Genomic DNA, 23,286 nt, shown 5'->3' with positions numbered 1-23,286 from the left:
ATCTACAAAACTATGCCATTACCTGAGTATATGGCCCTTGAAGATAACTATTAAGACATTTAAAACATCTTTTTCCTGAGGGGGAATTCTGGGAAGATGACAACAGCAGCATAATAAAGGAACTATAAAGCAAAACCGAAGCCCCATGGACAACATTCACCACAAATCTAAGTGAACTAGTTTCCCCAAGATTTCCAAAATATAGGTAAGTAGGAGCAAACCACAGCACTTAGAAGATTTTTGTGATATCAGCAAAGGGAATCAATGAGGCATCTGGAGAATTCCCAAATAGCCAGAAGGTATTTACTGGCCTGGCCAGTCAAGTGGAGAAGAGCAAGTGAAGTAGAGAATGGGGTTTGGGAGTGCAGGGGCTCCTGGTGAGGTCTTAGGGGTAGAACTTTTGAAACTGCTAGAGGAACTCTTGAAACTGACCTACCTGCACTTCCTTTAAAGAAAGGGAGCCACACCAAGAACAGACTGCTGAGCATGGAAACAAAATGAGCCAAGTCAAGACAAAGGAAAGGGTAGGTCCAAGCAAAGATGGAGGACCAGGAATCTCTGAAAATACGCTGACTTTACAATTTTTTTTGTTGTTTGCAGGGCATCTTAGTTCCCTGACCAAGGACTGAACCTGTGCCCTGTGCAGTGGAAGCGTGGACTCTTAACCACCGGCCCACAAGGGAAGTCCCCTGGCTTTTACAAAATTTTAATGCCAGACTGTGAAAATAAAGAAGGTTCTCTTGTGAAGTTAGAAAAGCTATCCTGACAACTGCCGTCTTCAAAAAGTTTGAGAAAACCTATTTCACGTAACAATAATCAAAGGAAAGCATGGAAGTCAAATCCCATAGACAAGTATTGTAATAAAAAAGAAGATCAGAATAGCATTCCTACAGATGGTAAAAGCACATCAGGAAGACACACCCTCCATACAGATCAAAAACAACACCCAGCATTTCATGGAGCTAAAGACATAAAGAAAATGATAGGAAACATGAATAAATTAGGTAAACCAGAATTAGAAATATTGCTTCCCAGGTGGCTCAGATGGTAAAGAATCCACGTGTAATGTGGGAGACCTGGGTTCAATCCCTGGGTCAGGAAGATCCCTAGAGAAGGGAATAGCTACCCTTTCCAATATGTCAACAGGAGACTCAATGAGACTCCTGGGGATAGATTCAGGCCCCACACCTGAGGCCAGGTAGGAGGGGCCTAGAAAGGGGACAGGAGTAAGGAGTGGACAGGTGGAGAATTCTGATGAGAAGCTTTGCCTTCTTCAAACCTGTTCTCTAGGGCTGTCAGAGGTCCTCCAGCTTATTCTGAGAAACACTTTTTTTTTTAGGGTGTGGCAAAGGGCCTAAGAATCAATGGTTTTGAACTATGTGTTGGAGAAGACTCTTGAGAGTCCCTTGGACTGCAAGGAGAGCCAACCAGTCCATCCTAAAGGAAATCAGTCCTGAATATTCATTCGAAGGACTGATGCTGAAGCTGAAACTCCAACACTGGAGACTGAACTGAACTGAACTGAACTGAACTGAAAGGGCTGAAAATTTTCTGGGCATCCAACGCAAAGAATTAGGAATGAGGCCAAATAGAATGGGTTTATCCTTGGGTCAAATAACACAGGGAGCAGGATTGATTGAACAATCTTGATGTAGCAATAGATAAGCAATTGTTTTCTTTATTAAATAAATGTTATCATTTATTAAATGTCAAAGTCCCATCATCCATGCAATGGTGTAGCAGTGCTTTCTGGTAAATCCAGCCCAGTTCAGGGATTCTGATCTGTGCATGAACTTCTTCAGCCTCCAGAGTCTCTTTGATCAGTACCTTTGGCACAACGGCACTGTGTCTCTCTCTCTACCTCTCTCCCCAACTCTTTGCCACTTTACGGCAATGTTATGTCTGAAATTCCAAATTGAGCCTCACCTTTTTTTTTTAGCTGTGACTCATCTTTGACACTCTTGAGAACTCCCACCTCGAACATGGATCCTTTAGATTTTAGCCACAGCTTTACACAGACCATTGCAATAGACAGAAGTACAATTAATTTGTATTTGGCATCCAGGACTATATGACAACAAGAAGATTCATATGGGACACTATTTTTACACATTAACAAAACTATTGGTCACCTTACCCTATTACAGTGTGACCTCTGATATAATCGTGGCCTTTTCTTCTTATTGTGTAATTTTAAAACATGAAAACATAAAACAAAAACCCATAAAGAAGATATGATACTTAAGTCCGCTTTCCAGTCCTCCCTTCTTGCACCTCTTAGTTTATTTTCTCTTCCACCCCTCCTTTTCTCATGTTTGCTTTTTCTTTCATTTTTCTTTCTCACATAGCTGCTTACTCCCTTAAATAAACTATTGGTGACACCCAAAAGCATGTCTTTGTCTGTTTTTGGTTGCCCTCAGAAATAGAGATTGTTGTAATTGTTGTTTAGATGCTATGTCATGATGGACTCTTTTGTGACCCCCAAGGACTGCAGCTCCTCTGTCCATGGGATTTCCCAGGCAGGAATACAGGAGTAGGTTGTCATTTCCTTCTCCAGGGGATCTTCCGGGCCCATGGATTGAACCTGGGTCTCCTTTAGTGGCAGGTGGATTCTTTACCTCTGAGCCACCTGGGAAGCCCCAAAGAGCTCATAGGCTCTTGCCTATTGATTAAGCAATTGGAGTCTTCACTTTTCTTGATCCTACTCCAACTAAAAAAAAAAAAAAAAACTGTTTACTAACATATGCTACCAAACTATTACTTAAAGTTTAGTGCCTTTACATTTTAAATTAATCAAAATGTAAATTAAATTAATGGTCAAAGATCTCTAATGAAAATGTTTTCAGAAACTGATGATGTCTAGATGACCAAGATGGAGCTCATCTGTGGTTCTGATGTAAAAACCAACGAAACAAAACACACTAGCACTCTGTTTCTGAGGAAGTCTTCTCTTGCTGAACCTTGGGGTCTTCCATTGTAATTCCGGACACAACTACTAAGTTACTTACACTGCTGGCATGTCCAGGTCTGTGTAAGTTGCCCTGGAGGGCTTTCACACTCCTAGGACGGCTGTGTAAACTTTTTGACCTTGAAGATGAGAATCCCAAAGTTTGGTGTGTTTTCACAGACAGTAAGTTGTCCTTGTCAGTTCTGTCAGTAACAGACAAGGGAGAGATCTGAGGGGCTGTTTTAAAAACACAGTTTTCATCTTCCTTGCCTGTGAAATGTCCACAATGCTCAGCCTGCAGTGCAGCTTCGGACGCAAAGGAAGGTATTTCCGTGCTCCGAGAACGCATAATCTTTTGAACTTCATACTTCCATTCCGTGGTCCACTGCTGAACTGTCGAGGGGCATGTTGGGTCCCCGGCTGCACCCCAGTTGTTAGCCCTGCCAACCACCTTTCTTCCCCGAGAATACACAAAGCTTCTGGACTTTAGCGTTTTACAAGCGCTGAACGTCTCATCAGGGTAATAGCGGCTTGTCTTTGTTTCTTCCAGGGGATAAGAAATGGTGCCTTCTATCTTTGTGGTTTCCACTGTCAGCTGAGTGCTTTTTTGAAAATCCGACTTGTTTTCTCCATGTATAGCATCTGTTTGACTTAAACGTGGGGAAGTCATTTCTTCTTTTTTAGGGACTACCTGCCTTTCATCATTTTCAGCGGAAGTCCCAGTGTCTGAACCTGACTTCGGTTCCGAGCTGCCCTTGCTGTTGTCAGAGGCAAGCTGACCTCGGTCTGGGGATGCTGGCGCGCCGGTACTGAGTGGCAGGCGAAGGCTTCCCTGGCGCTCTGGGGCCAGGTACGTCCTTTGGTCCTTCTCTTCTTTCCCACGGAAGGAACCGGCTTTTTTCCTGTTCGCTGCCCCCGGGGGCATGCAGAAGGAGGTATCCTCATACAACAGCTCGTCTCCGTTGAAATGGTACCTGTACAGGCTGTAGCCATCGGCGCTGCTGATGCTGCTCCGCCTGAGAAGGAACGTGGCATCACATTCCGAGGAGGCCCGGGACCGCGTCTGTATCAGGTCAGACTTGTCGATTCCCGCCAGGTTTTCCAGCGCGTTCACCATTCTGTTAGATAGTTCTTCCAGTTGGGAGAGGCGAAGGTCCACAGTCTGTAGGGAAGTTTTCATAAAGTTTTCTCTTTCGTTGATTTCCTCCAACCTCATGGACATGTTTTCAACTCTAGTAAATACAAAGGGACAGGTGTATTACACCGAGATGAACTAAAGATTAAAACCAAAAATTAATGTTATTGTTGCTGTATGATTTTTTCAGGCTTTGGGGAATCATGGAACTCGGACATATTTTTAAACGTCACACACTCCTAATATAACCACTGAAAATTACCCTGAGGAACATCAGGAAACAACAGAAGTACAGTTAACACATACGGTGCTCTTTACCATTCATCACACTGCTGCTGCTGCTGCTAAGTCACTTCAGTCGGGTCGAACTCTGTGCGACCCCATAGACGGCAGCCCACCAGGCTCCCCTGTCCCTGGGCTTCTCCAGGCAAGAACACTGGAGTGGGTTGCCATTTCCTTCTCCAATGCATGAAAGTGAAAAGTGAAGGTGAAGTCACTCAGTCGTGTCCGACTCTTAGTGACCACATAGACTGCAGCCTACCAGGCTCCTCCGTCCGTGGGATTTTCCAGGCAAGAGTACTGGAGTGGGGTGCCATTGCCTTCTCCGTTCATCACACTAAGTACCTTATATATGTATTAATACATACTCACCGAGGTCCTACTCTAGGCTTGTTTAATCTCACAGCAGCCCTATGAGGCAGGCAGTCTTTCCAACACCCCCATTTTATTGATGGGGCTTCCCAGGTGGCTCAGTGATAAAGAACCTGCCTGTCAATGTAGAAAGACGCAGATTTGATCCCTGTGTTAGGAAGATTCCCTGGAGAAGGAAATGGCAACCCACACCAGTATTCTTATCTGGGAAATCCCATGGACAGAGGAGTCTAGCAACTGCAGTCCATTGGATTGCTGAAGTGTTAGTGACTGAAGAACAACAACATTTTACCCATGAGGAAATAGAGTCAAGGAGAGGGTAAGTAATCTGCCTAAGGATGCACAGCTGGCAAACACTGGGGCTCCAACATGAGCTCCAGCTCTGCTGTCTTAGCTGGCACATCACACTGCCTCTGATGATAAAGGAAGACACTAGCACTTAGGTTTGAGAGATTTGAGTATAGCTGTCAGCAAGGAATGGTTACAATGACAAAATAAATACATTCAAATCCTTATTTGAAATTCACTGGATTCAGAAAATACATTGTTAATAGTTAAGTTTAGGTTCATCACAAATTATTGGAGGAATGCAAATCAAAACTACAATGAGCTATCACTTTACACCAGACAGTATATCCCTCATCAAAAAGCATACAAATAACAAATGCTGTAGAGGGGTGTGGAGAAAAGGAAACCTCCTACACTGTCAATGGGAATGTAAGTTGGTGCAGCCACTATGGAGAAGAGTATGGAGGTTCCTTAAGAAACTAAAAATAGAGTTGCAATATAACCCAGCAATCCCACTCCTGGGCATATATCCAGAGCAAACCATAATTCAAAAATATACATGAACTTCTGTGTTTATAACAGCACTAAAATAGCCAGGACATGAAAGCAACCTAAGTGTCCATCAACAGATGAATGGATAAAGAAGCTGTGGTATGTATAGACAAAGAAATATTACTCAGCCATAAAAGAGAATGAAATAATGGCATTTGCAGCAACCTGGATGGACTTAGAGAATATCAGACTAAGAGAACTAAGTCATATGGAGAAAGACAAATACCAAATGATATCACTTACATGTGTAATCTAAAATATGACACAAATGAACCTATCTATGAAATGGAAACAGACTCATAGACTTAGAGAAAAGATCTTGTGGTTGCCAAGGGGGAGAGAGAGTGGGGAGGGAAGGTTTGGGAGTTTCTGATTAACAGATGCAAACTAGTATATATAGGATGTATAAACAATTAAGGTCCTACTGTATAGCACAGAGAATTATATTCAATATCCTGGGTAAGCCATAATGGAAAAGAATATGAAAAATAATATATATATGTATATAACTAAATCACTTTGAAGCAGAAATTAATACAATATTATAAATCAATTATACTTCAATGAAATAATTTTTAATGCAAAAATAATTAAGTTCAGATTATCAGATAATTTACTTCAGGGACAAGTAGTCATTTAGCTATCTGAGAAATACCAATGAACTTAAATTGTCAACTATATTTAATAATTGGTATTCCCTTATGGGATTGTAGGGAAGATCATGGCAGATTATAAATATCTGCTTTTGGATTTTCTTTTAATTCTTAGATGATCAGGCAACAGCCTGTGAAATCATAATGTTGCCTGAACTAAAACCTGCTAAGGTTCTACTGTTGGCCGCATTGAACAGCTGTGCTCTGATGTGTGGGAGGGTCCTTGGATTCTATTCTTAATTTTTTTCGTAAGGAGAGCACTATTTTTATGCCCCTTAGGAAACCACATCGTTTGAGCAGGAAGGATCTGGCTTCCTGGAAGTTTGCCACCGGGAGGACCGATTTCACCAAATTCACCATGTTTGAGGAGATGTGACTTCCTCCTTTAGAAGCTTCCCTACAGGGATTAACATACACACACTAGTGTATATGAAATAGATGATCAGGATAAACCTACTGTGTAACACCAGGAACTCTGCTCAATATTTTATAATAATCTCTATAGGAAAAGAATCTGAAAAAAAATATATATATAAAACTGAATCATTTTGCTGTACACTTGAAACTAACACAACATTGTGAATCAACTATGCTTCAATAAATAAATAAAAACAAGCTTCCCTACCATTGGGCTTCCCTGATGACTCAGTGGTAAAGAACACACCTGCCAAGCAGGAGAAGTGGGTTCCATCCCTGGGTCAGGAAGATCCCCTAGAGAAGAAAATGGCTACTCACTCCAGTATCCTTGCCTGGGAAATCCCATGGACAGAGGAGCCTGGTGGGCTACAATCCATGAGGTGGCAAAGAGTTGGACACAACTTAGCGACTAAACAACTACAACAACCATAGGGAGCCCAACTACAGTTTCTAAGGGTTCTTTCTCCTCCTGCATTTCAGGGACCAACAGAAGAACTTTTCACTCCTAATTTTCCATGACTTCAAGTCCAACTTAATTTTCTCTATTAAATGTCATGTCTTCTCATGCCCTTCAAATCCACTGCCACGAGGATTCATTCTTTTTGTATTAGAAATCACATTGCCTCTGGAACAGACTTGAGATCCTTGAACAAACACAAAATTTTGAGATGAAGCAGCTGTGCAAACTTTTAAAAATAAATAAGCTGGTAAAATAGAGATAAGTATCTTTTCAAATCTTTTCTAATTCTCTGCCTGACTTATCCCTTGTATGACCTAATCCAGAAAACAGCATCACCAGCCACTCAGAAAAAGGAGACCTCAGACTCATCTGATTCTGTCACCCTGACATCTCCCTAACCGTCCCTCCTCCCCTGTGATGAACAGATAACCCCACTGTGCATAAGACGCCTCTTTAGGTGTCTCAGAAATGCCCCATCCCTACACTAGCCACTCCCCTAACTGAAGCTGTGGAGGAAACAAAGCTTCAAGATGTGATCTAAGTTAAGAATATTATTTCAAAATAGATAACTGTCAAGAACCTACTGTACAGCTCAGGGCACTCTACTCAGGCTCTGCAGTGACCTAGATGAGAAGGAAATCCAGAAAAGAGGTGATATGTGTATACATATAGCTGATGTGCTTTGCTGTACAGCAGAAAAAAATGCAACGTTGTATAGCAACTATACCCCAATAAAAAAGTAACTAAATAGAATGTTATTTCAAGCTCATTTTTAAATAGCTACAGTATGGAGACAGAACATTTTATGCCAAATCAAGGGAAGTTGTATTGAGTTTTTAGAGCATGTGTGAAAAAAGGAAGAAAGAACCAGGTGCCATTCATTTCTCCCTGAAATGATTTAACAGAAAGGACACTTGGAAAACTATCTCCCCTTCCAGCCTTGACTTGTAACTTTTGTAACATGATGACTTAAGTGTGTTTCACAAATCTTGACATCCATATATGGAAATCAAAGGAGGGGTTTGCATTTCAGGAGGGGAAAGAGAAGGGACGGAGGAAACCGTTGGGAAAGGGTCCCATCTCTACACACTGAATGGCAGGAGAGCATATAAGAGAAATCCATCATTTATAACATAACTCACAGTGAGATACAGACTTTCCTGACTTTTGACATCTTAATTCTGTTTTCTTTTCAGCACAGAACAAAAAACTGTTCTAGGTCCACGGCCTACCCATGAAATAAATTTGATTTCCTCTCGAAGACATATTTCCAATAATGTCATATTTCTAAGGTCATGTTTTCTCTTTAAAGCTATCATATAGTTAGTTGACTACTTTTTCTTTTGGTGTATGGTTCTTTTTTTTTTTTTAATGTTTATTTATTTATTTGGCTGCACCAGGTCTTTTTTGTGGCATGCGAGATCCCTGCACCCCCTGCATTAGAATTGTGGTTTCTTAATCACTGGACTACCAGGGAAGTTGCTGACCCATTTTTCATTGGGTCATTTTCCCCTTATTATTGAGTTTTGAGAGTTCTTTAGATATCCTGTACACTAGCCCTACAGCAGATATGTGATTTGCATGTGTTTCCTCCCAGTCTGTGCCTCATTTTTCATTGTCATAGCAGTGTCTTTTGTAGAGCAAGTTTTTTCTTTTGATGAAATCCAGTCTATCACTTTTCCTTTTCTTTTATAGATGCTTTCTGCGGGTTGTACTTTCAGTTTCTGTTTAGTTTTAAAAACTTTCAGTGAAAGGATTCCCTGAACTCTAGGTGCTGAACAGGTATAGAATGACATGACCATACGGGTAGAGGTGGTTCAGTTCAGTTCAGTTCAGTCGCTCAGTCGTGTCCGACTCTTTGTGGCCCCATGAATCGCAGCACTCCAGGCCTCCCTATCCATCACCAACTCCTGGAGTCTACTCAGACCCATGTCCATCGAGTTGGTGATGCCATCCAGCCATCTCATCCTCTGTCATCCCCTTCTCCTCCCGCCCCCAATCCTTCCCAGCATTAGGGTCTTTTCCAATAAGTCAGCTCTTCACATGAGGTGGCCAAAGTATTGGAATTTCAGCTTCAACATCAGTGAACACCCAGGACTGATCTCCTTTAGGATGGACTGGTTGGATCTCCTTGCAGTCCAAGGGACTCTCAAGAGTCTTCTCCAACACCACAGTTCAAAAGCATCAATTCTTTGGCACTCAGCTTTCTTCACCGTCCAACTCTCACATCCATACATGACTACTGGAAAAACCATAGCCTTGACTAGACGGACCATTGTTGGCAAAGTAATGTCTCTGCTTTTAAATACGCTATCTACATTGGTCATAATGGTTACAGATCTTCAAATATTTTTGTCCGTATCTCAGTATATCTAATACCTAGAGGATTTAAATTTGAATCTTATACCACTAAACCTGAAAGTAGTTTAACCAAAATGCATTTTTGTTAAGGTTCTGTAAATAATGTTTTCCATTCCATTCACATAATAGGCACAACAATCTGTAAATCACTGGAACTTTTGTAGTAACTTGGGCTTCCCAGGTGGCACTAGTGGTAAAGAATCCACCTGCCAATGCGAGAGACAAGAGATGCAGGTTCACTCCCTGGGTTGAGAAGATCCCCTGGAGAAGGAAACGGCAACCCATTCCAGTATTCATGCCTGGAGAATCCCATGGGCAGAGGAGCCTGGAGGGCTACAGTCCATGGGGTTGAAAAGAGTCGGACTTGACTGAAACGACTTAGCATGCACCAAGAGAATATATGCCTAAGTAGGGCATAACTTTATTGACTTTCATAGACTCTTATCTATTAAATATAATGTCCAGGCTAGTGAGAAGCAGCTGTATAGCACAGGGAGTTCAGCCTGGTGCTCTGTGATGGCCTAGTGGGGTGGGATGTGAGGTGGGAGGGAGGCTTAAGAGGGAGGGGATATATGTATACTTACATCTGATTCACTTTGCTCTACAGCAGAAACCAGCACAACACTGTAAAGCAATTATCCTCCAATTAAAAATAAAAATAAACAAAAAAAAATGAGGTCCAAATTCACATTCTCATGGTAAGAGTCCTGTGTGTCTTTGCAAAGGATAGAATACAGACATTGGGAGCTCTGTAGCAAGCCAGTTATTAAAACTCATTTTTTGTACAGTCATTTTTTTATGTGAAATAATCACCCTTTACCTGCAAGGCATCTCACAAATTATATGGAAACGTTTCCTTAATGATAGAGTTAAAAGGTAACATAAAAACATAATATTAGTGGAGCAACCAGGTCCGGTTCCTACTTGACAAGACCCATGTTTCAAGATTGCATGGTCATCTATGTTGAGTTCTAAGACTATTCCTACCCTGTCATTTCATTCCAGGTCTATAGATCATAGAGTTGTCTCATCCAGCCGAAATTCAGCTATTTTAATTCCCATCTGCCACTTCGTATGGGGCTGCCTTTTAAGTTTAGTAATTGTAGGGAGAACACCCAGGGTGGCACCTGATTGTGCTTACTTATGGAGTTTTTATATGTGAAAGACTAAACAAAGAACAATACTTGAGTCTTCAATCTTCTGTACTCATTCTTTTCAGTCAGCAAAAGACTTAGTAATCACTGAAGAATATTAAGTTCTCTGGGATTCTGTCTCCATGCCACATCATTTATACACAGCAACTTGGCCAGGCACACCTCAAACCTCCTTGGATTCTAGAATTCAGGTCATCTAAATCATTAACCTTTCCTGACTCTGTTCTCTGCTCTGGCCAGACTCTGGTCAGGCCCTCAGTGAAGCTCTCATTGATATCCTAGGTTGTCTCTCCCTTACTTCCAACATAGCAGTGACAGTCCCTAAGCCTTCATCCATCGTGACCAGGACTCCAGGGCTGGACAGGGATAAACAGGGCTGGAGGTGATGTAATATGTTTTGCTGCCATTTGTGAACCCTGACATCACCATGGTACCTGCACTGACTGGTTCTCAGCAGCCCAGGCCCCCATCAGCCTCCCTTTTGCTGTGCCCCAAGCATCATTCACTTTCCGCATCCTTGCCATTAGGTTGAGAGGCATGGAGCCACATTGACTTGACACAATACAGAGTCACAACTGGGTTGTCATTACTGCCACCAGGCAATCTCTTGGTTAATGACGTTCCTACCGTATTTCCCCTCAAGGTGAACTCAGATCCTCCTTCTGGCTTCAAGTCTGTAATGTTGCTGGGTCATTCTTTCTCCCCATTCCTACTGCTTCTTCTTACAATTCAAATTTTCCATTTGTATAAAACTCTTGGCCTCTCTCTAGCCTTTCATTTACTCTTGACAAAAACTGATTTTCTGGAGTGGGGACCAGGACATGAGTGTGCTTCTCTCTCTCTCTCTCTCTCTCTCTCTCTCTGGGAGTCTGCTGCTTGCAGGGAGTGTGGGTTCTCATTTTGTCAGGGTCATGGAGTAAGCTTAGCAGGGGAGAAGATGGCTGGGGCTGTGGGCTCCTGGAGCTGCCTGTGCCTGGGTGGGGACAGGAGTGTGTATTTGGCAAGACCTGATCCACATCCTCTAGCACAAAATGTATTACTAATAAAGCTGATGTTTTTAATCTCAGTCCAGTGTCTGCAATGATCTCCGATTTGGCTTTCAAAGTCACATAAGGAGCGAGATTGTCATTTACCAGACACACTGAAACTCCACCACTTCATCCCACTCCTCTTCTATCATCTACGCATCCTTGACTCTTATGAATTTATAAAATTAAGACTTTCAGGTAAGCTCTTCCCCCACCTTCCCCACTCCTATGTGGACGGCATTCTCTCCATCAGAGGAATCACCACCTCCTTTCTAAGACTGATCATTCTTTCAGGTCTTTTTGCAGTTACTGTCTTGTTTCTCTTCGTTATGTCTTTGTTAGAAGCATCTTTCTTACCAGCATCTTCTCTTCCTGGTACTTGGGAAGAGGATACCAATGATCACCAAAAGAGCAATTGCTGATTTCTCATTAAGCCAACAGGAAACCCAAGACCTTCACAAGATCCTCCTCCCACATTGCTCCCCAGTCCTGGTTAAGGGTGAAGGAAAGCCACTTTCTCCTGAACCCCCTCTTCTTTCTCTCTCTGGAATCTACCTGTGATTCAGCCAAGAAAGCGTCAACAAAGGGAAGTGGAGGGGCAAGAATGTGCTCCCGTCACCCTGACAACACAGCCAAGGGAAATGGAAAGCATTGTGTTTTTACTACCTCCCCACCCGCTGCCACCAGCCCCAGCACACTTTCATTCCTCTTACGTGTGCAAGGAGCCCCAAGAGGAAAATGCAATTTGGCAGCAACCTGATAATCACATTCCTGGAGCCTTGATCCAAGAATGGTAAAAATCCAAACAATGCTGGGAAAGGGAGAGGGGGCCAGGCAGGGTGAAAGAGCACTGTTTCCATGGTAAGTCACTGCCTGTGATTACAGTCAAGTTAACGTATAACTAAAACGTGGAAATTAGGTTATAAGAGGAGGCACCTTATCCTTCTCATACAGAAACCATTTTTAATCCTCTTGAAAGGTTAGTAATTACTAGTAAAATAGCAAAGAAGTGTCTCAAAGTTTTATTGAAAGTATTAAGGCCAAAAGTTGGTGTAGATAACCCTTCAGTTTGGCTGGTAGAATTATTAATACAAGGTGACTAGGTGTATGAGTGGAGAGGAGACAGAGCCCTGCAGCTGCCTGGGGCACCGTCCCTCCTGTGGCCTGGGGCAGAGTCGGTGGCCTAAACACACACCAGGAAGACTTCATTGTGTATCATGTATTCTCTTGTAATTGCTGGGGCCCCTGATTGGGAACTATGTGCTGACATATTCTTTTGACATTGTATCATCTTTTTAAGTTTCTCCGTATACACATGTATATCAGACATGAAATACATGGTTTCATAACACTTTAATGCTCAAGACTCCAGGGTAGAAGGGGACTTTCCCAGTGGTCCAGTGGCTAAAACTCTTCGCTCCCAATGGAAGGGGCCCAAGTTTGATCCATCGTCAGGGAACTAGATCCCATGTGCCTTGACTAAGAGTTCTCATGCTGCAACTAAAGATCCTGCATGCTGCAATGAAGATCGAAGCTCCCCAGTGCCACAACTATGACCTGTTACAGCCAAAATAAAATAAATAAAATTTAAAAAGAATGGTGCTCCAGAATCCCCTTAGGCATGGTCCCTCGCTATGCTCATCCTTCAAGTCTTTGGAACAATGTCTTATCAATTCTCATGCACTTTAACAAGCTTCAGTTGCTTTTATGAAGTGATCAAGGTTCTTAAAGACTATAAAATGCAGGAAAAAAAAATGTCCGTAGTGTGGGTTGATTGTTCTTGTCCACCTTTGCTAGTTGCTCTGTGGTGTGCAGCTGCAGGAAACGCAATACTACAAAGCATAGAACAAGTCCCTCTCTGTCCCTCCCAGACCTGCCTTCCTCTGCTAATTGACTGACTCCCAAGCACAGGCAATCAGTTCGTGTAGCTTGTAAGTGATGATGCTGATCTCAATGGGTAGCCAGGACAGATGACTGCCCTTCCTGTACCTCTGTTCCCTGAGGGTGGAAAGGTGATGGGAAGGAGCAAGGAGGGCACAGCCAGGATGAGGAGGTCAAGCTGGGGACAGACCACCCTTGGCTAAGGCAACAGCATATGTCAAGAGTGGGGAGAAACGTCCCCAGCAGTTATACGGCCCTGCAGCTGATGGTTCTCCCCATGTATTGCATTGTAAAGGCACCCACTTTGGGGCTGGGAAGAACTGTCACAGTCTTGTTTGTTTTGGTTTGGTTTTGGCCTGGGATATTTGTGATAAATGTCATCGTTCACTTCTTTATACAATGTATAAGCATCATTTGGAACATTCACACTATTTCAGGGAGGGAAACGCATTAAAAAGCCAAAGTTGGGTCGACAGGAGAACTGCAAGTGAATATTAAATCGAACTCGATGTCCCCCTCGGCCCTGATGCCCCGTTCCCCCGGTGGCCACGCCCAGGTGCACCTCTCGCAGGTTACACGGATGCGTTCCTCGCTGGAAGACTGCTGCTCGTCCTCCTTCTCCTGGAAGTGCTCCCGGACGCACTGCTCTTCAAACTCGTGCAGCCTCTTCAGCTCCTCGTCGCTGAGAAACAGCTCTACGCATAAGCAGAAGAGGTTGCCACGTGAGACATCAGCCGGGTAGGTGCGTCCTAGTGATTTTCACAGGCCGCCTTTAATCAAGCTCATTTCCCTATCCCTTGCAGGCAGCACCCTGCCTCCTGGACTGGTTATCACACAAAGACTCTTTGTAATATCAGTGATCATCTTTCCATTGGAGATGAACAACTCACTTTTCTTTTTTTTTGAACAACTCACTTTTAATAAAAATTTTTATTGAGGTATGCACGCTAAGTCACTTTAGTCGTGTCTGACTCTTTGTGATCCTCCGGATTGCAACCTGCCAGGCTCCTCTGTCCGGGGAATTCTCCTGGCAAGAATATTGGAGTGGGTTGCCACTCCTCCAGGGTATTGAGGTATAACTGATTTATAATACTGTGTTAATTTCTGCTGTACAGCAGAGTGACTCAGTCATACACATATTTTTTTCATATTCTTTTCTATTATGGTTTATCACAGGGTATTAAATATAGTTTCCTGTGCTCTACAGTAGGATCTTATTGTTTTTCTATCCTATATATACCAGTTTGCATCTGCTAATCCCAAGCTCCCAACTGGTTCCTTTCACTGAAAGTTCAAATTTCAAGCACAGAGCGTCTGGCTGCGTCTGCTGGGTTGCATGACACCTAAACAGCTCACTTTTTAACACAACTCAAATTGCTGCTATTTGGAACGTGAAACCAAGCATTTTCTGGGAAATGTTTTCCATATATTTTATGGATAGAGGCACGGTAGCAGGAATATTTTCCCATTCTCCTTAAGTGTAACACAGTAAAACATTTGGAAAGGAACAATGGGTTTATAGAGAAAAGTTATTTTCAAGAACTCTCTCAATTTTTCATCCCCTCAGGAGTGGACTTTCAGTGATATTAATTAGTAATAAACTAACGGGTATCCAATTGTAACTGTTTAGAAACTTGTCCAGGATAGAAACAGAAGAGTGCTGCACATACTCAATCCACGATCCTGTTCGTCTTGGTCCCCTTCTCGTTTCTTCCTGCAGCGACGGCTGAGACGCATGATGATAATGTAGATGTGGCTTAAAATGATCATTGGTGGAGGCAGGACAGGCCGGTCATGAAATGTCATAATTAGCTGATAACGCTGGAATTTCCACACTTGGTTAGATATTGACTTCACTTCAAAGAAGGTATTGCTTTAAAAAGATTACAGGTTTAGTTAGCTATATTACTTAAAAAAATTTTTTTTATCGTGACAAAAGTCACATAATATAACCATATGGTCATATAGTAAACAAAAGTCATATAATATAATCATATTGGACCTAGAGTGTGTCATACAGAATGAAATAAGTCAGGAAGAAAAACAAATACTGTGTATTTATGCATATATGTAGAATCTAGAAAAATGGTACAGAGAAACCTATTTGCAAAGTTGTACTACCTTTTTTAGCACTAGAATAATTATTTTAATTTTTAATTTTTAAAATTGGAGTATAATTGCTTTACAATGTTATGTATACATGTAGCTGATTCACATTGCTGTACAGCAGAAAATAACACAAAGTTGTAAAGCATTTGTATTACTTTTGATTGTGATTTCCCAGAACAATCAGAGTTACTCACACTGAATTGAAAATATGCAATAAAATGGCCTTTTGGTTCCATTCTAGGAATTAGGGCTGACTTCTAAATGACTTGTCTTTTGGTTTGCCTATCAGTGTGGCTTGTCTACATTGAAGGGCATTTTACTTGTATAAATAATTAAGAATGAAGGGTATTGAGATTGTTATCCCCTACTTTCTTGAAAAACCACACCATAGTCTACAGACTGCTCCAGATATTTTATTTCATATAAAGATATGAGCCGTTCAACTAAGCATTTTGAAGTATTTAAACTTTCAATTCAGTCATAAAACTAGTTGACTACAGTTTTTTGGAACTGAGTTCATTAATTATTGAACATTTTGATTGAAGGTGCATTATTTCGGATATTAGGTTGGTACAATCTTTGTCTTCTTTTAGCTTCCAGCAGAAGGCAGTAAGCCTAGAATTGTTGGAATCCTGATCAAGTGTGTGGTCTACACGGGGTCCTTAGAAAAGCCAGTTAACTTCTGTCAACCTTCATTTTCTCATCTGTTAAGTCAGGAGTGTAACCATATTCTCTCCAGTGCCTTGGTCAGCTCTGAGAGTCTCTATTTCTGTGAGGGATTTTTCTCTCATATTTTTCATCTTAGAAGCTAAATTAGTTTTTTTCAACATTTATTAAACATGGTCGCATCCTCAATGCATCATGCCAAGAGGGGCAAGTTTTACAAGAAACTGGACTGTGAATTTTAAGCCATTTCTTTCCTAGGTCACTTTATCTTCTATTCAGTAAATTATAAGAAAAATATTTCATGTAATAAATAGTACAGTAATTGTCATGGTTGTTCATTGGCTAAGTCATGTCTGACTCTTTGTGACCCCATGGACTGCAGCATGCCGGGCTTCCCTGTCTTCCACTATCTTCTGGAGTTTGCTCAGGTTAGTATCCAGTGTTTACCACAGCCTATAAAATTAGCTTTGCTTTTGTGCCTCTGATCATGAATTCAAGACTCAACTTGATAAATCTTTCTATCTCAAGAGACTTTCATCTGAGGAAATACTTTCATTAGATTAAAATTCATACCAAAGTGTTAAAATACAAACTAAGATTGAATGTAAATATATTTAGGTGTCAACTCTTTATTTAGGAACGTATGAATTCTGATTGTGGTTGAACAAAAAAGACTGCAAAAAAAAAAATCTGTATGCATTTGAAAGCCCTAGTGGATTCCATGTAAACGCCAGGCAGCCTCAGAGGTTTCTGAGATTAGACTGAAAATCTGTAAAGTAATAAATAGTAAGCACACAGTCATCAGCTGTGACACGTACTTGAAAACGGCGATGAGCAGGTTCACAAGCAGGATGTTGGCCACTAGCAGGTAGCAGGCCATGATGGCAGGCGTGAGCCAGGCACCCGGGATGCAAGGGGGGAGCCGCTTGCCTTCCTCATCGTACTGGTTGTCACCACAAGGAGCTGAAATGAGAGTTTGTCTTTTTGCGCTTGATTTTCACATAGAATGGAAAGATTAATAACTGACCTATGCTATTAAAGGGCCTATTTCTTTTTTTACTGTGATTTTTTTTTTCTGATTTCCTAATCAGTAATTTTCCATGTGAAAGATATCGACTCATACAAAGGAGATAAGAAACTCATTTCTGCACTCAGAGTTAGTCATTCTTAATTTGTCATATTTATAAATATTTTCTCATTTCTGCATTATGTTTTTCAATCTACAGTGAAAATATATAATGAAAAAATGTGTTCTTCATCTTTAAGCAGACACATCTGTCTTTATGGTTTTTTTTTTTTTTTTTTTTTACTGTTAACCATTAGAAAATGATTGGGTCTTCTAATTGTGTAATATTAAGTTACGTTGTCTTCTTGATCATTAACTTTGAAAATGATTTTATTATGAGGTAGGAGGTAAGTATCCTCTCTAGGCTCAAATTCATTAATTGACTATTCTGTGCTCTGAAAAAGAATCTTTTTTCTCTGCTTATATGAAATGCTACTTTGATCCTATGGGACTTATTTTCTGAAGAAAAAGATAGGATGATCCTAAGAGTCATTAATGAAGTAATATCCATGAATTCACAGTCTACTTATTTTTCACTTCCTATTTTAAAAAAGCATTGATACCAGAAAACAAGTATTTGAAACCAGCATACAACTCTGGGTAATTAGCTGAGGAAGAGACTTTAATTAATACACACATTCCATAGACTAGAGTCATCAATTATGTGTAAACTTACGATTAATTTCCATGGCGTAGACTATAGAGTGATTGGATAGCAGCATTTTATTGTTTTAGTTTTGACAGGAAGGAAGAAAAGAAAATAAGACAGTTGAGAGAAACGTCAAACAAATGATGAGTAATATAAGAACTGTTTTGCTGTGAAGAAATGCAAAGTATTCAAGGGAATTACACATTCACACTTGGAAACAGTGATCTACTTAGGAGAATTGTGCACATTATTAGTTCTAGGAAATATATGTATATATATTTCATGAATATTTATTTTATGATGTCATAAGCAATAGCTAAAGCTCACTAGTTAAAAAGACTGTGAAAAAGACGTGAGGCTACTGACAGATGATCATTTTAATGTGTAGGTTGACCAATCAAACATCCCCTGTATGCCAACCCAAATACCTCATCAGCACAAATACATACAAAATTACTATGAAGTAATCAGATCAAGAATTGAAAATCTACATTTCCCACTGTTACTGAAAATAGCCTCAAGTTTGCCTCTTCATTTTCTGTTTTTACCCAATTTAATTAAAAAATATTACAACTTATGTCTAGATCCAGGGACTTTTTCCACATTTATGTATGTTTACTGAAGCTAATATTCTTTTGAAAACAAATTAGATTTTTATGTTCTGGTTTACCAAGCTACAAACACATCCACTAATTGACTCTGAGATAATCATGATAAAAATGTGGTCTGAATCACATGACGAGATGCAGTAGGTGGAAGGCAGTTGTGTGAACTGGTTATCAGTCTCACCTAGTGAAGATACACTGAACAACCCTGCATCTCCTACAACGCAAGGATGTTCAAAACCTTCTATTCTAAAGAAGCTTCTGCTTCTACTGGAAGTAGTAGCCATGGTAGTGTACCTGGCGCTTTTTGACAGAACACAACATGCAAATCGAAACATGCAGTGCGAATACGAATATGGGTCTGAAGATACTTGTTCACTGATGATGCAGTAACTGTCCAGGTGAAATCATGTAAGCTCATTTGAACTTCACTTCCCTATAACACAAGAGACACTGTGACCTACCAATTCAGCTTGGGCAGGGTTGGGGCCTGCATTCCCCAGAAATCCATGTAGACTGCAGTTCATCTCCTCTGCTAACATCCATATTACTGTTGATAATACAAAAATAGCACCTCAGGAGTGAGGAGGAGATGCACAGCTACATGGAAAAGGAGTTGTGAAGCCTGAAGAACAGGATGACACAAGGCACTAGTCACCTTCATGCTCACTGTCTCATTTGGCTGAAATAACACCACGAGTTCTATCTTGGGGCAGAAAGAAATTTAGGTTGAAGAAAAATTAGGATGTTGGCATTGGGACCACATTCATGTGTAGAATGTTCAAGGGATGTGAGACTCAGAATTCCAGGGAATGGTTCTTAGGGTAGAAGATTGGCGTCTCAAAACATCTGTATTTCATAATCTGCACTGATTTCTTCATAAAATAATTGGATGCCTATGACAGAATAAAAAATACTTTACTCCCAAATTAACACAGGCTCTTCCATTAATTTGGAACTGATCATCTGCCTCAGGAAGCAGGGAAGAGAATCTTACTATGAATTCTATTCTTACGGTCTATCTGGTCTGCAAACACCTCCCCGTAGATCATCCAGTAGGGCATGTAGAAGATGTTCCGGGCCAGTTTCCAAGAAGGTTCCTCGTCTGGATGCAAGATGGCTTGACGGGCTACTCCAAAACTCATCAGCACCACTAGCATGATGACCACGAAATACAGCATGTCAATCATCTGAGGAGAGAGGAAATGGGCCAAGTCCACCTGGTTCACTACTGTGTGCCCCCCTCAGAGACTTCATGAGTGCTTAATTAGGATGGAGGAAGCTTCTTTCCCCCTCTCCCTGCCATCCATGGGCTACTAGTTCTTGTATTCCATGCAACACATACACCTTATTCTAGAACATTGCCACTCCCATCTCCTGCTCTCAATCTTTCTTCTCCTCTCTTGTGTGTGTGTTAGTTGCTCAGTCATGTCTGACTCTTTGCAACCCCATAGATTGTACCCCACCAGGCTTCTCTGTCCTTGGAATCCTCCAGGCAAGAATACTTGAATGGGTAGGCATTCCCTTCTCCAGGGGATCTTCCCAACACACAGGGATCGAACTCAGGTCTCTAGCATTGCAGGCGGCTTCTCTACCATCTGAGCCACCAGTGAAGCCCCTCCTCTCTTGTTACCCATAAACAAATTCCTCTAGTAACTACAACTGCAAGTAGAGAAAGAGAACCATTATGGGAAAACAGGAATTTGTAAGGGAAACTCAGGGGTAAGAAGAGGAGATGTCTAAGGGGGTATAAGATGGTGAGTTGAGAGTGTATACTAATGTTCGTTCATTATACAAATGGTGAGTCGTCACAGTGAGTAATACTCTGGTTGCTATGGATACTGGCCTTGTGTAATTCTTAATTTTGAACATCCCTGAAGACAAGAGCCCTGACTGGGATCACCTAGACTATATGTTCCTTCCCTCAAAACCACTTGCCATACAAAGAGTTATTCCTAAGCTTGAAAGATGTCCTGTCTTTTAGGACCAGTCCTAACACTGAGACTATTTTAAGTGATGTAAGGATGGTTCATTCTTAGTTTCATATTCTATAGCCTCTTCTGGATAAATGTTGCCATGGATTTGTCTTGACCTCATCCCCTGCATTGCCTGTGTCCACTCAGTGAAGAATCTGCCTACAGTGCAGGAGATGTGGAATGCAGGAGACGCAGATTCAATCCCTGGCTTAAGAAGATACCCTGGAGAAGGAAATGGCCACCCACTCCAGTATTCTTGCCTGGAAAATTCCACAGACAGAGGAGCCTGGCGGGCTACAGTCTGTGGGATTGCAGTCAACCAGGACTGAGCACTGAGCAAGTTATATGTTACTCCAGTCTAGAGTGTGTGATCTGAAAACTGTCTGGAGTTGCGGTGGGGGAGTGACCTGCACCCACCTGTTTGTCTCTGGCTTCTACAACATGTTAGGAGATTAACCATTGGGTTATTGACAGAAATACATATACATAAAGTAGGCCCTTAACTCTTGTTTGTCAACTGGATTTAATTAAGTGATCAGTATGTAGAAGAGCTTAAAGCAAAGAACATTTCCTATAAGAAACCAATTGCTGGGGAAAGATCAAATGAAACATCACAGAGTCACTCCTGAGGCCTGACCCCAGGTCCTAACCAACAGCCTTGTGCTTGCAGTTCCTCATGGGCCATCAGCACTAACCATCTTTCCGATCATCATCACGTAGGGTCCCAGGTACTTGTTGACACCAAAGATGTCCAGGACACGGATGTACCAGAAGATGATGTCCACGCAGTAGATCACGCGGCCGTAGCCCATGTAAGGCTGCTTCTGGAGGCGAAGGATGGCTCCAATCATGAACGTGGAAATGGCCACAAGGTCTGTGATATTCCAATACTCCTGCAGCCAAACTTTTATTTTCTGGCTTAGTTTACCCGGTTCTGACATGAGGATCTGAAAAGAAATGCCAAACAACAACAAAAAAAAAACAGGGAGAGTGGTTTTGGAAGCTTAACCTTAGAATCCTGGGTATGGAGGGCTGGAGCAGCATTCCAGGGGCTTCCCCTGAACCGTAGTGGCTCAGACAGTAAAGAATCTGCCTGCAATGTGGGCGAACTGGGTTCGATCCCTGGGTTGGGAAGATCCCCTGGAGGAGGGCATGGCAATCTGCTCCAGTATTCTTGCCTGGAGAATCCCACAGACAGAAGAGCCTGGTGGGCTACAGTCCATGGGGTCACAAAGAGTCAGACATGACTGAGCACCTAAGCACAGCACAGCAGCATTCCAGGGCATCTGGTCCCCCTTCCTGCTCGAGATTTCTAAGTACTCATCTTCTTAAGCAGATAAAATATCTAGAAAGGGAAATTCCACAAGATGCCTTTGGATTCCTAGTTTCACAAACTCTCAGGAAATGCCTTCTGAGTTATGTCCCTCTGGCCATAATGAAAGCAGCTGCCTTTTGACCCCTTTTCCAATTTTCTGGACACATGCCGGTGAGCCCATGTTCCAGAATTAGTCCAGGAAGAAACCCCAGAGCAGAGATAAACCTATTTGGTCCCACAGAGGGGCATCCCCCCACAGGAGATGGAGGGACTGGGATAGGACAGGTAAATCAGCCCAGATTCCTTTGTAACTCGGAGATGAGAAGTCAGGGGAAAGCTGAGCTTCATTTTCTCCTGCTTGAGATCTTACCCTTTCAAAGTTACCACAGCTTAAAAGAACACTTTCTCAGAGGCTATCCTAGTGACCCAAAGGGTAAAGACTATGCCTGCAATGCAGGAGACCCAGGTTCTATCTCTGGGTTGGGAAGATCTCTTGGAGAAAGGAATGGCAACCCACTCTAGGACGCTTGCCTAGAGAATTCCATGGACAAGGGAGCCTGGTAGGCTACAGTCCATGGGGTCATAAAGAGTTGGACATGACTGAGTGACTAATACACACACACATCTTTGTCGGCAAAGTGATGTCTCTCCTCAGAGTAGAACTGAAAATATTTAACAAGCAGCATGCAGGGGCACACACAAAGCAAACATAGATGCAGCTATGGTGTGCAGCAGGGTGAGGTCTTTAAAGGTGGTGCCCCTTTAGCTATGGAGTTTCTTGATAGGTCCTGGGGACCCCAGGGGTGGAATGGGGTGGTAGCTATTCATAAGCCAACTCAGAAGGCATTCACTAGTTTGAAAACTCATGCACTCTGACTTATGCCTGCTGCCCTCTTTCCTATAACTGAGGGTAGGGGGCAAGGACAATGGGCTCTTTGCAGTAAAGAACAGTGTCTTAGCATAGGGCTGGTGCTCAGTGAGCTCACAGTAGCACTAGAGATGGCACGCAGGCCACTTGGGAAGTCCCTGTTGTAGCATGCACAGAGTTTGAATGAAGCCCAGGTAGAAAAGAAAGAAGTGTAGGAGATGGGTTGTAACATTCTAGACCTGGCACTTTTCATTTGGGGCTGTCATCAGCTGACAGCATGTAATTAGCTCTCCTGGGAAGAAGTTGCCAGTAATAATTTTTCAGATCAGTGAAAGGGTCAATACAAAAAATATGTTGCAAAATAAATAATACTGCTTCTCTCTCAGTGGGAGAAAGAATACAAAATTCTGCTGTGTGTTATCTCAAGTTCATTTCTTCTTGGGTTCAGTTCAGTTCAGTCGCTCAGTTGTGTCCGACTCTTTGAGACCCCATGAATCGCAGCACG

At 41.9% G+C, this 23,286-nt stretch overlaps 1 protein-coding gene across 1 annotated transcript in view; it reads right to left on the bottom strand.

The window, feature by feature from the left end:
- Positions 1–569: 569 nt before the first annotated feature.
- TRPM1 (transient receptor potential cation channel subfamily M member 1) overlaps positions 570–23,286 on the bottom strand; it is a 120,903-nt gene continuing 98,186 nt past the window's right edge. Inside the window, exons 22-28 of the mRNA XM_040257108.1 lie at positions 21,294–21,545; positions 19,638–19,812; positions 18,045–18,065; positions 17,121–17,265; positions 15,198–15,400; positions 14,090–14,222; positions 570–4,179 (exon numbers count right to left, since the gene is read on the bottom strand). Coding sequence (XP_040113042.1) covers positions 2,922–4,179; positions 14,090–14,222; positions 15,198–15,400; positions 17,121–17,265; positions 18,045–18,065; positions 19,638–19,812; positions 21,294–21,545 — 2,187 coding nt within the window. The 3' untranslated portion in view covers positions 570–2,921. The remainder of the gene's footprint in view (positions 4,180–14,089; positions 14,223–15,197; positions 15,401–17,120; positions 17,266–18,044; positions 18,066–19,637; positions 19,813–21,293; positions 21,546–23,286) is intronic.

The sequence above is a fragment of the Oryx dammah genome, unplaced genomic scaffold (genome assembly GCF_014754425.2).
Source record: "Oryx dammah isolate SB20612 unplaced genomic scaffold, SCBI_Odam_1.1 HiC_scaffold_16, whole genome shotgun sequence".
Classification (NCBI taxonomy): Eukaryota; Metazoa; Chordata; class Mammalia; order Artiodactyla; family Bovidae; genus Oryx; species Oryx dammah.
This window is presented reverse-complemented; position numbering and strand designations above follow the sequence as displayed.